The sequence below is a fragment of the Ochotona princeps genome, chromosome 20, assembly GCF_030435755.1.
Source record: "Ochotona princeps isolate mOchPri1 chromosome 20, mOchPri1.hap1, whole genome shotgun sequence".
Taxonomy (NCBI): Eukaryota; Metazoa; Chordata; class Mammalia; order Lagomorpha; family Ochotonidae; genus Ochotona; species Ochotona princeps.
The window spans coordinates 6,497,162-6,512,330 of NC_080851.1; the positions used below are offsets into that span (position 1 = coordinate 6,497,162).

The following is a 15,169-nucleotide window of genomic DNA, read 5'->3' on the forward strand; positions in this document are numbered from 1 at the left end:
TGCCCCTGCACCCAAGTGGGAGACCCTGAAGAAGCCTCAACCTGACCCAACCTAGCCATTGTGGCCATTTGGGGAGTGAACCAATGGACAAACTTTCTTTTTTTCTCTTCCTCTAATTCTGCCTTTCAAACAAGTAATTTCTAAAAGAAAATGAGCAAACACACTAAAATCCCTCCTACTGGTATACCAGACCCTCCAGGCGAAAACGCTGCCATGCCCAGTCTCGCCCCTGTGGTAACTACCACTCACCCACTTGCCATGCCCACTCACCAATCCCTGCCTCTGCCAGTCACTTCCAGTCCTGGCCTTCCAATGTGTTGCACACTGCCTCTCCTGTCCACACTCCTTCCCTGCTGTGCACCTGATGTGCGACCACTACATTCATTTTCCTGGACTCTTGGTTTAAGCAATTTTAGATTCGCAGTAAAACTGAGAGGAAACCACAGAAATCGCCCACTGACTCCTGACTCCCACATAGATGTGGCCTTCCCCTTATTAAAATCCCCTACTAGAGTAGACACTTGTTAAATGGATGAGTCTGCATCAACACATCATCACCCCCAAGGCCCAGAGTTCACCTGGTGTATACCTGGGGGCCACTTGGTCTGCAGCACTCTGCGAGTCTAGACGAATGTACAACATCCAGTGTTCACCATGGTGATACCTAACAGTAGTGGCACTGCCCCAAACAACCCTCTCTGTTCTATTTTTAAAAGTTGTTTATTTTCATTTTGTCCAATGTTGCTTTGCCTACTCATCCCTCCTTCCATTAACCCTGGAAACTCCAGACATTTGTACTGTCTCCTCCGTCTGCCTTTTCCAGAACATCATAAACTTGGAATGCTTTCTGGAATGCCTTCTTTCCCTTGGTGAGAAGCACGGCTCACGTCTTTTTCAGTGCAGAGTGCTATTCCAGTGTCTGCATGCCTCATAGTGTTTTCATCCACTCATCTTCTTGGGGCTGTCCAGACTATTGAAGAAGCTTCTTACTCTCCAAAGTACTTCCTAGTGAAGAGGTTGCTCTCTCCTTGGTCCACACCGCCCCCACCCCCACCACAGCAGGCTTGCCTCTTGGTACCAATATCCATCCCTAAGCTTGTTTCCTGTCTCCTAGACAATGAGTTCTCTGTCACCTCACTGTTCCCTGTCACCAATATTAAGTAGTCCAGGTAGGGTCTCACAGCCATTGCTGAATATATGTATGTATGAGACAACGCTTGATGCATGGGAACTGGCAGTTCCAAAGAGTAACAAAAAGAGAAGGGAGGTAGCTAAGGCAACCAACACTTGTCCATATTGAATATTTAGTGCACAAGTAGTGCAGTGAGGCAGCCTTAGAAATTGCTGATCTGTCTGTTAGGAAACAGGTTTTGAGAAAGCAAGTGGCAGCCCAACAGAAAACCGGACCAGCCTAGTGCTTCTCTGTGCGTGGAGCAGCAATCAATGAGGGAAAACATTCCAAATTAGCTGCCCAGGGGAGAGAACGAAAAGTCAAAGGTTGCTTTTCCTGCTGGCCCAAGCTGGCTCTCGGAAACTTCTCACTATGGCTCTCAGCCTGCTACATGTGCTGCTGAGCAGCTGCGTTTGTACCAATGAGAAAGAAATAGGTTTTTGGCCTGACATGGGGTTTATGCTGCTGGGAGTTCTCCAAGAAAAGCTCTTTTCCCCTCGCCCCCAAAGAATAATCAGGTTGGCTTTTTCACCCAATGAACAAATATTCTTCCTAATGGACTGCCATGTGCTGGGTGTGGGAGCACAGTGGACACGAGGTGTCCCTGCCAGAACATGGTGGTCCTGGGCACTCCTGCAGATCTCCAGCTATGGTCATGGTAAGGCCTTGGCAGGCTCAGTCCTAGCTCCGGCTGTTATAGGCTGCTTGGGATCTCTTAGGCTTGGGGAGGCTGATTGGGCTGAGGGGGAGGCTGACTTGGCCAGCCCGGGCAGCTGTCATTTAAAAAAATTTTTTTAAAATTAGTTTTTAACAGATTCAACACAGTTTCTATTTCTAGGAATGTTTTGATGCTGGCAGAGTGTTAGATCCTCGGTGCCCAGGCCCCCGCCCTACATGCTGCCAGAGAGGACTCCCAAAAGGAAGCAGGGGCCCTGCCTGCTTGGCAGTGTCCCTGCTTTGTTGAGCTGTTGCCAGCCACATGGCCGTGGCCTTGTTCTGCCCATGTCTCCGTGTGCAGGCAGCTTCCTCTCCTGGGACTCTCCCCCCTCCCTGCGGGCTCTCTCCCCTCTCACCGCTCCCCTCCCTGCCTAGCTCCTGGTCATTTTTCAGAATTCAAAACGCCAAATATTAAAAGAAGGAAATTATTAACCAATGACAATATGTAGTCAGGGGCTCAAAATTAAACCTGAGACATTGACATGGGTTCAACACTGTTATTACACTTCTCTAATACTTACAAACAAAATTCACGTAAAGTTTTCTCCCCTTTTAATTTGGGTAAGCCTGTGTCACAGGAAATGATATGGCCTTAGATAAAATCTTCTTAATATATCTAATATGAACAATGGACTTTTTATGTTAATTTGTGCTAAAACCAAACTGGCGCAGAGGAAAGTACAAACCAGATCAGAAACTTGGCAAAAGAACAGACGTGGATTGGACCCCCACATACACCAAGTACTTTGCTGCACACGGCACGCAGTGAAGTGAGGTGCCCTCACCACACTGGGTTCTCAAATGGGAGTGGGAGGAACCAGAAACTGAGTAGTAAGGCAAAACAGGGTCACCAAAACAAAGACATTATGGAGCCCTGGGGACAAATGGCTACTCCACACAGCAGCAAACAGATGGATGCACATGTTGGCCCAAAGCCGGAGGCTGACCTTGTTGAATCAGATGCCAAGATCAACAGTGTGTTGAGCTGGGTATCACTGGGCAACCTGGGAGCAGAAGAAGGGAAATAAAGAGACCCGGGCCAGGGGCCCAGCAAGGTAGCCTAGTGGCTAAAGTCTTCGCCTTGCAAGTGCTGGGATCCCATAGGGGCACTGGTTCTACTCCCCGTGGCCCTGCTTCCCATGCAGCTCCCTGCGTGTGGCCTGGGAAAGCAGTCAAGGACGGCCCAAAGCCTTGGGACTTTGTGCCCACATGGGAGACCTGGAAGAGGCTCTGGGCTCCTGGGTTCAGATAAGTTCAGCTCTGGCCATTGCGACTGCTTGGGGAGTGAACCAACAGAAAGAAGATCTTCCTCTCTGTCTCTCCTCCTCTCTGTATATCTAACTTTCCAATAAAACTAAATCTTCAAAAAAAGAGAGAGGGGTCCGGTGCAATTGTGCAGTGGTTAAAGTCCTCGCCTTGAACACGCAGGATCCCATATGAGCGCTGGTTCTAATTCCAGCTGTCCCACTCCCATCCAGCTCCCTGCTTGTGGCCTGGGAAAGCAGTCGAGGACGGCCCAAACCCTGCACCCATGTGGGAGACCTGGAAGAGTTCCTGGTTCCTGGCTTTGGATTGGCTCAGTTCCAGCCATTGCGGCCGCTTGGGAGGTGGGACCATTGGACGAAAGATCTTTCTCTCTGTCTCTCCTCCTCTCTGTATATCGCCTTTCCAATAAAAATAAATAAATTTTAAAAATCTTATAAAAAAATAAAACAGAGAGAGAAACCTGGGCCAGGAAAGGATTGAACTCAACAGATAGCTTCCCTGGGACCATGCAGGTTCAGCGTGTATCTGCAGGGCCATGCCTCAAACCCCTTCCACTTGGTCACAGTGATGAACATCCTGCCTAAGAGCTCCCCCTTTCCGTGAAGGCCCCAGCAGTTTCCTGGCTTTCCCCTCTGTCCGTCAATCAGCTCCAGCTTCTGGAGGTCCTCAGTCACACTCTTGTCTCTGTTCTCAGTGCCTGACTTAGAGCACAGCACCCTCACTACTTGAGTGCTCTTCAAGGAAAACTGCTCATTCAGCTTCTGTGATGCGAGGCTGGCACGGACTGGAAACTTCCAATGATGTAAGTGTACCTTTTCATAGTCCCAGAGGCCAAACTTCCAAATCCCAGCAGGGCCGCACTCCTGTCACAGGCTCAAGGGGCTGAGGTGTTCTCACCTCCCCCACCTCCCTGGGCTAGTTGCCCCCATTCCTTTCCTTGTGGCTGCATCAGTCCAGCCTGTGCTGCTCTGGACACACGGCTTCCTCTTGTTATGTGTAAAATACTCCCCTGACTCTTCACTTTTTATGTATTTGAAAGGCAGAGATGGAGTGCTTACAGGCCTTATGTCTCCAATTGCCAAGGCTGGGCCAGGCCAGGAGCTCCATAGTTCAACCCACATATCTCATGAGGGTGGCCATCATCTGTCCCCTCCCAGGGATCTTTACAGGAAGTTGGTCAGAAGCAGATAAACTGTGGCAAACCCCAGTCCTATGTTTGGGATGCAGGTGTTCCAAGCAGCAGCACTAAACGCACCCCCGTCTGCCTCCTCTAACGATGACACTGCTCACTGGGCTTAGGACTCATCAGGACAAACCAGGATGATGGTGTCATCTCACTGGCAATCATTCTTTATAGAAAATTATTTGTTTACTCTTCTTCCATTTTGTTTTTGAATGACTCTATAATTTCTCTATTTTGTAAATGTATCAGCATTTAAGGGATCATTTAATTATGAATATTCATGTCCTTCCAGTTTTGAATGTTATAAGTAACACTACATACAACAAAGCATCATTTTATAGATCCCTAAATTCCTAGATTTGAAATTGCCACCTCAAAGGCACATATATTCCACAGAATACCACTCAGCCATTAAAGAGAGTGAAATTCTACCATTTGCAACCAAATGGTCACAACTAGAGACCATTATGCTCAGTGAAATATGTCAGTTGCGAAAGGACAAATGTCCTATGTTCTAAGGCAACATTCATGCAAAATACAAGATCAATAACCCCTTCAATACTGCTTGTACTACATCTCATGTTTTTTTAAAATTTTCATTCCATCAAAAAAGCTTTTTTTCTTATTAATTTCCTGACTCATAGGTCATACAGAAGCATTGTTTGCTTCAAGGTTTTTGATTCTCTTCATTCTTTCAGTGACACATTGGTCATGCAGTAGCATGTTATTTAGCTATACGTTGTTATAAGATTTTTTCGTCCTGTTGTTAATTTTGTTTTATAGCTTTCCATTTAAGGGGGTGTATAGTAACTGTGTGATACAGATTATCGTATCCAGAGTTGAAGTACAATGCAGTATGCATCTCTACTTCCAGATCAAAGATGGACTCCCAATGAAACAGTTCAATATATCTTGACAATAGGATACTGTACTGTCTGCCATTGTCCATACCTACAATGTCAGGATACACTTAAACAGCAGAATGATGGACTTAGGACTGTTTATGAAGGGCTATACCATTGTAATAATATAGCAGAAATCAATGGAGGGAGGGGAGTTGGGGAGGGGAGAACTGAAATCCCAGAGCCTATGGAACTGTCATAAAATAATAAATCCAAACATACAAAGATATATATTTCTAAAATTTGTCACCTACATTATCATGTCAAGTAAGTTTGATCAAAGAAGTTTGTATCGATGACCAAGTAAACTAATAAGAAGTGTTCAAGGTTTTCCTTCCCTGTCAAGTCACTATCAAAACAGGGTATTTGGTTTTCATCTTCACTAACACATTTTTGTTCCTTTTTATTTATTTGAGGGAGAGTGCATGCTCTTATGCACGGGATCACTCCTCAAACACCTGCAAAAGCAGGGCCAGACCTAAGCCAGGAGCTGGAAACTCAATCCAGGTCCCCACGTGAGTGGCAGGCACCCAGGTACTGCCACCATGCTGCCTCCCAGGGCTGGCATTGGGAGCAGAGCCAGCAGCTGAATCCATGTACTTCAATGTAAGACACGGGCCTCTTAGGAAATGCCCACCTCCGTGTACATGTTTTTTAATGACAGGAACTGTCTATGTTTTCTCAGGCAATCCTCAGGGAACCATCTGATCATGCTGTCACTGATTTTCTTCTTGCAGTTGAAGCTTCTTTCTTACAATTTCCACTTACTTTGACAGAGGCACCAATAGTTTGTAATAAGCTTGACACATAAGGCCTCCAGCTTGTGACTTTTGATCTTGTTTATACAAGAGCATGCATCTTATGATATTTTCTTTCATTTCATCAGGTTTCACAGGATGCACTCAAAGTTGTGGAACTTCTCCAAGTTTGAAAGTCATGAGGATCAACTCTGGGGAAGATCATTTACTGGGGAAAGCAGTTTATGATTAAGACAGAATAGTCATTAGATTTGTATAAATGGGGGAAAAAGTGAAATCCTTGAAGAGCCCTCTGTAAGTGCAAAATAGCGAATGCACACCTGAGCCAGCTCCACTGATAGGCACACCCAGGCAGGTGCAGGTCTCTGTCAAGATCCAGGAGGTCCTCACTCCACTTCCCAAACATGTGGTGTACTGAGCCGTGATAGGTTCTGCAGCCAGTGTCATGCACAAGTGTAGGAATCAGTGGGATGAAACATGACCCCAGGTGGTTCTGTGAGATCCAGCCCCAAGAGACACACAGAACAGGAATGAGTGAAGCTGGTCAAGCTTTCCCAGGAAAACAAAGGGATGTTTTACAGCCTTTTTGGTAGGCAGAAATCACCTACAGGATTCCAAATGGGAGAAGATGCTGTATATTGACAGGCAATCTGGACACAATGCCACAAGCAACAGAAAGGTTTAGTTTTATTAAAGGCACTTTATGCAAACAATTCGATATGTTTTGCTACTTCCATCATCGACAGTTGATTACAGTTCAAATGAGAAAATATAAACAAAACTACATACTTTATTGAAAAAAAAACTACTCTGAATTCTTTTATAATCTTTACAGTGCAATTAGAGTCACTAATTCCCTATTGCACTATGATTCTCCATCTGTTCCTGGGACCTTGAAGTCTCTGAGGACTCCGGCGTGCTCATCTTTGCTCGTGGTAGGAAACACTAGATAGGTAATTCTATGTAATCTGGTAGGTACTGGCTTTTGAACTCTCATTAAATGCCCCATTTAAACACAAATACGAGCAAATGCCCAGGGCCACAGTTCATCAGCGCTTTGCTCCAGCCTGGACGCTGACCATGGTGTAATAGATGCCCCTCTGCGCCAGCAGCTGGTGGTGCGTGCCACACTCCTTGACTCGGCCGTTCTGGAAGACCACTATCATGTCGGCATTCTGGATGGTAGACAGGCGGTGAGCAATCACGATGCAGGTGCGGCCTTCCCGCGCCTTGTCCAGGGCCTCTTGGACCACCTGTTTCAACGATCATAGAAACGAATCCTGAGAACTAGGGTCCTGCTCTCTTGCTCCTCTGGAACAAGCCTTACAATTTCTGCAGCATCTCACAGGTTTGTTCACAGTGAGGTCAGTGGGATGTAACACCGACAGTAGACAGCTAAGGGTCCGTCACAATGGAAGGCTACTACAGGGTGGCTGGCCAATATGGTATAGTGGGTAAAGCGGCCTTCTGTGATGCCAGCATCCCATATGGGTACTGGTTTGTGTCCTGGCTGCTCCACTTTCTATTCAGCTCCTTGACAACGGCTGGTTCAAGCTCAACATGGCCCAGATGTTTGGGCCTCTGCCACCAACAAGGGACAGCTGGATATAGCTCTTGGCTTCTGGCTTTGGTTTGGCCCAGCCCTGGTTGTTGCAACATCTGGGGAATTAACCAGGAGATTAAAGATCTCCCTCTGTAACTCTCACTCGCAAATAAATAAAACTCTTAAAAAAAGTGACTGTTCTTCAGCTTGGACTGGTTCTAAATTCATAGTTATCTACATGTAAAGTTACAGCATTCAATGCAATCCACCTATCACATCACGCATTTACCTGTGTGCCCTTGTACACAACACCTGGGAGAGCAGCTCTTCAGCCCAGTTTTACAGTATATCCAGGCATCCCAGCCCAGCTTCTCTGAATGTTGGTATTTTAAAGACAGGCAACATCTAGTCAGGTTGTCCTTCAGAGGGCTGGGCCCTTCACCCGTTCTCCAACTGCAGAGGAGTGCTCACGTATGTCACAAGGGGCAGCTGCATGTGGCCCTCTCCCGTTCCTCCATCTTTCACCCGGCTGCTAGGAAGATGCTGCCAATAGAGGGCCAAGGGGGAGGGAAGCTTCTCTGGTTAGCACCACAGGGCACAGTGCTGTCCTCAGTAACAGCCAAAGCAGTGGCCATGGCAATCGGCACCCCTGGATGAATGACCAAAATGTGCCAATCTTTGAAAGGTGACTGACCCAAGGCTGAGGGAACCCACTTTAATCTCTGACCTTCTCACTTTCCGTATCCAACGCAGATGTGGCTTCATCCAGAAGCAGGATGTGAGGCTGTCGCACGAGGGCGCGTGCGATGGCGATGCGCTGCTTCTGGCCGCCCGAGAGCTGAGTCCCTTTGTCTCCCACGCGGGTGTTGTATTTCTGTGGGCAGGGTTGGAGGTTGTGAGTGTGGAGCCGGCCACCAAGGCTTCACAGTTTGCTTATAGAAGACTCCATAGCCACTTCCACACACACAGAGATATTTAGGCTCAGAAACTTGAGAAATAGAGTCCTAGGAGCCTTAACTGCAAACTAGCTCTAACAGGCAGGCTGCACATCTGCATTCTAAACAGGTGTTTGGGCTTTAAAATGATACAGGTTAGTATAGCCAGTGTATCACTTTTATGAGGGAGGATACTGCTGAAAAGCCAGTGGTTTCCATCCTTTGGTTTTATTACATTTGGACAAATATTGGTAGGAGAAAAGCCATTAGATTTGGACAGGTGTGACAGAAGTTATGCCCAGCAGGTGGCGCAAGCATGCTGCATTAATTGTACCCCGAGCTCTTGTGCCAGGATGCTCTGATGGTACTAACTGCTCAATGCTCAGACTAGGAATTCCACTTTGAAAATGTCGATTCCCATTAAATTCTCTTTTTAGAATTCTTCCAAAGTTCCCACATTGCTCCCTGCAAGCGATAACTGTCACCACTCAATATGAGAGCGGCAGGAGTTCAAGGGTGGAAAAGGCAGGGTAGAAAAGGGACATGGTGGCAGGTGTAACTGAGAAATAGGGTTGCTTAGGACTGCCAAGCTCCTGCCAGGTTGGAATTGTGACCATGGTCCACACTGGCATGCTAGTCTGATCTGCAGTTATCTGGTGGGCCTGGTTCTATGATGCCCAGACTGAGGTCTCTCCCACGGGCAGAACAGAAAGATTCCAGGTGATTCCATCCAGAGCAATGGCTGCCTCAGGAGGCAGAGACATTGGAGTGTGTGGATGTGGGAGGGGTGGCCAGGGACATGGACCCTGGGGTGGGTGGCTGGCAGAGGCAGTTGGCTGCAGGTGGGGTCAGTCCTAGGGGAGGTGGAGCCTCTGTACCCTGTAACAGGCCGTGCATGTGGGGGAAGTGAAGCCTGTATCCTGTCTGCCTCCAAGAGCCCAGAAAGGCAGGGGCCCATGCTGGTAAATGCAAAGGGACACGATGCACTCGGCAAGTGTGCAGTGGTCTTCCCACTGCAGTCCGTGTCAGCCCCACCAGTGCCATCAGCAGGAAGGCTGCTCCCTGAGGCAGGGCTTGGAGAGGCCTGACACCTGCACTGGGAACAAGCACCCAGGTGATGCTGCTCCAGGACTACAACCTGAGGCCCCACCATGTTCCCTTCAAGAATGGTGGCTGGGGACTTCCTGTCCTCAGCCCTGCAAAGAGTCCTTTCCACATGAAAGGAGGCAGTAATGTCTTCCATCTGGGGCGTACAGGAGAGCCCACAGACAAGGAAGCATGGAGTTGGGCTCTGCAGAGCAAGGCTTACGGAAGGGTGTCATGCCACAGCCTGGGCCGGACCAGAAGTACTGTGTCCACAAGGAGACACTGAGCTGCTGCCCCCTCAGGCTTTATGCCAGGACCTGGATGTCACTCCTACCTCTTGGCTTGATGGACAGGGTCTCAAGCCTAGATGCCTTGGGCCTGGGAAGTCTTTCTCTTCTGAATGTGAATGGGTCTAACACTTTCAGCACAAGGAAAGTCACATGACCAGACATCACATGGCCAGGCCTGCACACAGACAGAGGTATGCTATAGCAGTTCTTCTCTCTTCCCCTTAAAAATCAAACCACAGGCCAGGACTGCACCACATGCTGGCTGGGAGAGAAACTTACATCAGGCAGAGAGTCAATGAAGGCGTGGATGTTGGCTTCCTTGGCCGCCTTCACGATCTCCTCCTGGGACACCACCCGGCTGTTGTCCCCGTAGGCAATGTTCTCACCGATGCTGCAGTCAAACAGGATGGGCTCCTGCGACACGATGCCCAGGTGGGCTCGCAGCCACTGGACATTCAGCTCGTTTATTTGTTTGCCATCCAACAGCTGCAAGCAAGAATTCACAGGTCAGCCTCAGGACCAGCACACATCCTGGTACACACATTCTGGTGAAACTGCCCAGTCATTGTGAACTGCAGGGACAGGCTGACAGTCCAGATGAACCCAGAAAGGTTGAGGACCTACCATGCTTCCTGCTTGAACCCTGGCATAGGGTTATTTGGCAGGCAGATTTATGTCCCTTTACCCCCAAGGTATCTGTACCCTGGTCCCTGGAGACTGCAAATACATCACCAAGTGAGAAGAACTTCACATTCTCATTAGATAACTTGGTTTATTATTTCTAAAATTTATGTTTTCTTTGAAAGGCAGAGAAACAGACACACAGACCGATCTCCCATTAACTGGTGTACTTGCCAGTTGCCTACAGGAGCTGGGCCTGGGTCAGACTGAAGCCGGGAGGCTAAAATTCCATTTAGGTCTGCCATGTGGGTGGCAGCGACCCAACCAACCACTTGGGCCACTGCAGTTGCTCCTCAGGGTGCACACTAACTCGAGGCTGGAATCAGAGGCAGGTTAGCACTTGAACTGGACTCCATTGTGGAATTGTTATCCAAAGTGCATTTCTACCACTATGCCAAACACCTGTCTCCCTGCCCTAGGGAACTTAAAAAAAAAGATGATCCTGGTGGGTCTACAAGAACTTTCACCCATGGTAAAGCATTAGAGCAGTGATGGGTGGAGGAATGGGGCCATGAGCTAGGAATAGCTAGAAGACAGATGGTGGCCTGGAGCCTCCAAAGGGAACACTGTTCTGCTGACCAGGATTACAACCTGCTGGTGCTTATGTTGGTCCCTGGTTGCCAAAACACTAAGGTGAGACATGGACAATGTTTTAAGCCACTGAATTTGAGGAAACTGGTTATAGCAACCTCAGGAAATGCAGAGCCTCATACTTCTGGGATGAACCCTGCATTCTTATTTCTACATCTCCATTTGTCACAGAAAAAGCAGCGAGAAAATGACAAATATGATCCCATCATGTGTCTGTAGGTGAGATCTCTGAGCTTGAGGAATCAGATGCAGGGACTCCATGGAAGAGCAGTGAAGGTGGGGGCAGTGGCTGGCAATGTTCATCTCGGGAACTTCTCTGGTTTAGTGCCCTTGCAGATACAGTGGGAAAGATATCAGTTCCTAGACTCACAGGAAACTAACACTCCACTAAGCACAGACATCAGAATAAGGGCTGCCACTATTTCTGTGTATCGTGTCCTGGAACCACAGGGATGGACAAATGGACACACACATCAAGGGATGAATGGCCACTGACACCGAGCCAGGAGGAAAACATGGGAGTGACTCCCTTACTCCAGTGGTTTGGCTTCTCAGACAATTCTTGTTAGCAGGTGTGGGAAGAAGGGCTTGCCCTCCCTCTCCGCCCAGCACATCTATCTAGCAAAAGAATTTTCTGGCATCTAAGTGCAGCCCCTCAGAAGCAGAGACCAGTGAGGCAGCTGTGAACTTTTCTAATGGTGGCAATGAATGTGTGCTGAATCCTGTGGGCCTGGTGAGGGGGCCTCTGGGTGTGGGATGGCAAGCATGGCCATAACCTTAATTAGTACAGGTCCTGTTGCCATGGAGAATCTTCACACCTCTGTGCTCCAGGCTTCTCCCAGTGTTATAAGTGGGAAGGTGGAGAGAGGAGGTGAACACTTGACAAGGACATGGCTCAAGCCAGACCCTGTTAGATGGAACATTCTACTGAAGAAACAGCAAAGTGAGGGAAGAATGGGGCCAAGGTGCTTTCTGTTATTTAGTTTTAGTTTTTCAAATTTGCAGATTCATACCCTTGGGAGGAAACCAGATAGTGTATAACATCAACCCAGACAAATCTGAATGACCCCAGCAAGCTTTAATAAGTATCTTCACTGCCCTGAATGTGACTACCTGAGGCCACCTCCTCCCCACACAACGCATGAGAAAAGCAAACTGTTCAAAACGTGTGCTAGCTGAAGACTCCTCTCAGAGATCCAGGGTGCATGGCAGAGGTCTGAGAGCAGGCCAAGGAACTCAGTGGGTCCTGGGAAAATATTCCAAAGACCCAGTCTCCATAACAACCCAGCCAGGAAGGCAGAGGGAAGGAATAGCATCAGGCCAAATAAAATGACTGCCTGTGGCAGATGCACACTGCCAAGCTACCATTTGCTTTTATTAGCACAAAGAAGCTAATGTTATACATGTAACTCTCCATGCATATTCACCCTAAAAGCAAAGAGCAAAAAACATGCAGCACTGATGATACCAAGGTTCTCCATGAGCCTGCCTCATTCTGCTCCCTTGCTCATACTCAGCACCCTGGGGAGGCAGCAGGCTCTCCATTGCTGCTTCTCAGATAAGCAAATGAGCCCAGTTAAATGCCTTGGTCAAGGCCACGCAGCTGGAAACTGGGGCAATCAGGTCTGGATCTACACACTACAGACTTGGTTTTTTTATCTCCTGACTGAAAAGTATTATCCTTCCCCAAACTCAAGGGGGCGCTCCTCACCTTGGTCCAGGTACCTGCTGGGTTACAGTCGGGTGCTTTCAAGAGGCTTCCCACCCCTCCCCAAAATCCAAGTACCTATGAAACTGTGTCACATAATACAATGTAATTAATGAATTAATAAAAAAAAAGAGGCTCCCACTGCCAAAAAGAGGATGGGGCTCTGATGGTAGCTGGTGTGGCAGGCTGGGAGCAGAGAGAAAAGCCAGGGGAACTCAAGCCAGAGGCTACTCAACAGTAACGTTCACCAGCAGGAAGCTTTGGAGGCTGCGCTGCTGCCCTGATTTCTGTTGGCCAGATGACATTCTGGCTTCATGGGACGCTCCCTTGTGAGCACTCACAGCAAACAGCCTTGGAAGGAATGGGATCAGAGTACCTCCAGGTTCTAGCACTACATGATGGCATTTTGCTATCCAAAGTCAAGATTCACTTTTGTAGCTGGTTTCACATTCAACACATGACAACAGAATCTCATCCTCCCTTCACATCTATCACGTTAATGGTTGCCATGCTGAGGCTGGAATCTGGATTGCCTGGGGGAAATTATTATACTGAAAGGCCAGTTCTCACCTGCTGCAGGATGGCTGTCTTTAACTAGCTCTCTAGCTATTCTACTACACAGCCAAGTTTGAGACCTGTCACTGTGGGACAGTGCTTCAAGTGAATCAAGGCCCCCTGGGGGTCCTAGGAACTTCCTGACTTCAAGGTGGGCACTGGGAACAAATCTTCCTAGGTTATTATTGGTTTTCTAATTGATAGTCATAAATAAATAAGACTTGCACATTTGCTGGAGTTTATAGTGGACAGGTTTCACTGCATTATCAGTGCTGTCCTGGGACAGTCACTGTCCTGTGCACTCAGCACTCACTTCTATATTCTTCTGTGCCTGTCCTTGCATCTATAATACTAGCTATCTCTCTGTAAGCTGGCTCCATCACTGGGGAGCCCTGTGTAAAATCTGGGAGGCAGAGTCAACTTTCCTTTAGCTCTCAGCAGGTGGGAGTGTCTGCCACAGCCAGACTCTTGTGTCTAAGTTGGGAACAGCTGTGACACTGATGTTCTTCAGCTTCCTGGTCACCAGATCATGGTCACCAGATCACAGCTACGGTGCTATGTCATAGAAGTCCAAGGCCTCTTGCAGGTCTTGCAAAGATCGTGCAAGCACCAGACTCCCTTCACTACTTAACCTACTAGAACTACTTAAGAGTTTCCTAAACTGTAAACTCTCCATGTGCTTGAATTTAGGTACTTGTACAATCATCATTAATTGCCTTCTTCTTGTATAATTATCATACTATTTACTGTTACTGTTCTCAACGCAATATTTTGTCATCATCAAGTGAGTTTTTTTTTTCCATCAGAAGGTGAGAACAGAGCATTTAGGGTCTGTGAGATTTTTCAGTTTTTCCTACATGAGTTGTAATTGGAAACTTCTGGGGAACCACCAACCTAAATTTCATATTTCAGCCAAGCTAGCCTCATTCCAGTACTGGCAACAAATCGCACACCGAGCACAGCTCATAGTGCTCCGGAGTCCAATGCCACTCCATCACTTATTTATATGCAAAGCCTACCTGTGCGAGGCCTACTGCCTCTTACTCATCAAAGTCAATCACAACAGTGCACAGCTGAGGTCTCTTGGGGAAGATTCAGGCCCGTGTTACAGCACGAAGTTCAGCCTGGTGGAGAACCACGTCTGCTGAAGACCAGCATCGGTGTCTGTCCTCTCCACTTTGTTAGCAAGGACTTCCTGCATTCAAACTTCAACAAAAGTAGCACAAAATCTGAGGTCACAGAAAATATAAGACAAGAATCTAAGGAACAAAGCTTACCCAACTACCAAAGAGGAAAACTGGAAAGAGGAGTAACGACCCTTGGATATAAGCGGTGTGTGAGTCATGGGAAGCAAAAGGAATTTGGGACTACAGGTGGGAAATTCACTTCCTTTCATTAAGATTTTGATTTACATTTCCTTTTTGGCTAGTGACAGTGAGCACCCATTAGCTGTTTGTATGTCTTCGGACATGTCTTGGTCACCTTCTGAACAATGTCTTGTGTTTGTTGCTCTTTTTAAAACTGCACTATTGACCTGTACACTACTGAGTTGTCTGATTTCCTTATATGGTCAGCCTATTCATGCCTGATTAAGATGCAAAGATTGCAAAATCTTTCCCCTCACTTTGTAGGTCTTCTCTTCAGTTTGCTGATCATTTTGCTGTGCACAAACTCTTTAGTTTGATGAAATCCCATTGTCTATTTTTGCTTTTGTTTCCTGTGCTTTTGGGACCTGATTAAAAAAAAACTATCAATGCCAGTGCCCTGAGGCATCTCTGTTCTC

General features: G+C 47.5%; 1 protein-coding gene across 3 annotated transcripts in view; it reads right to left on the reverse strand.

The window, feature by feature from the left end:
* Positions 1–15,169, reverse strand: part of ABCB1 (ATP binding cassette subfamily B member 1) — a 160,509-nt gene that overhangs the window by 53,591 nt on the left and 91,749 nt on the right. The window contains exons 26-28 of one of the 3 annotated variants that reach the window (XM_004582279.3): positions 10,131–10,337; positions 8,268–8,414; positions 6,668–7,250 (exon numbers count right to left, since the gene is read on the reverse strand). The exons of the other annotated variants lie outside the window; for them this stretch is intronic. Coding sequence (XP_004582336.2) covers positions 7,047–7,250; positions 8,268–8,414; positions 10,131–10,337 — 558 coding nt within the window. The 3' untranslated portion in view covers positions 6,668–7,046. Of the gene's footprint in view, positions 1–6,667; positions 7,251–8,267; positions 8,415–10,130; positions 10,338–15,169 lie in introns of those variants that run through there. 3 annotated transcript variants of the gene reach the window in all.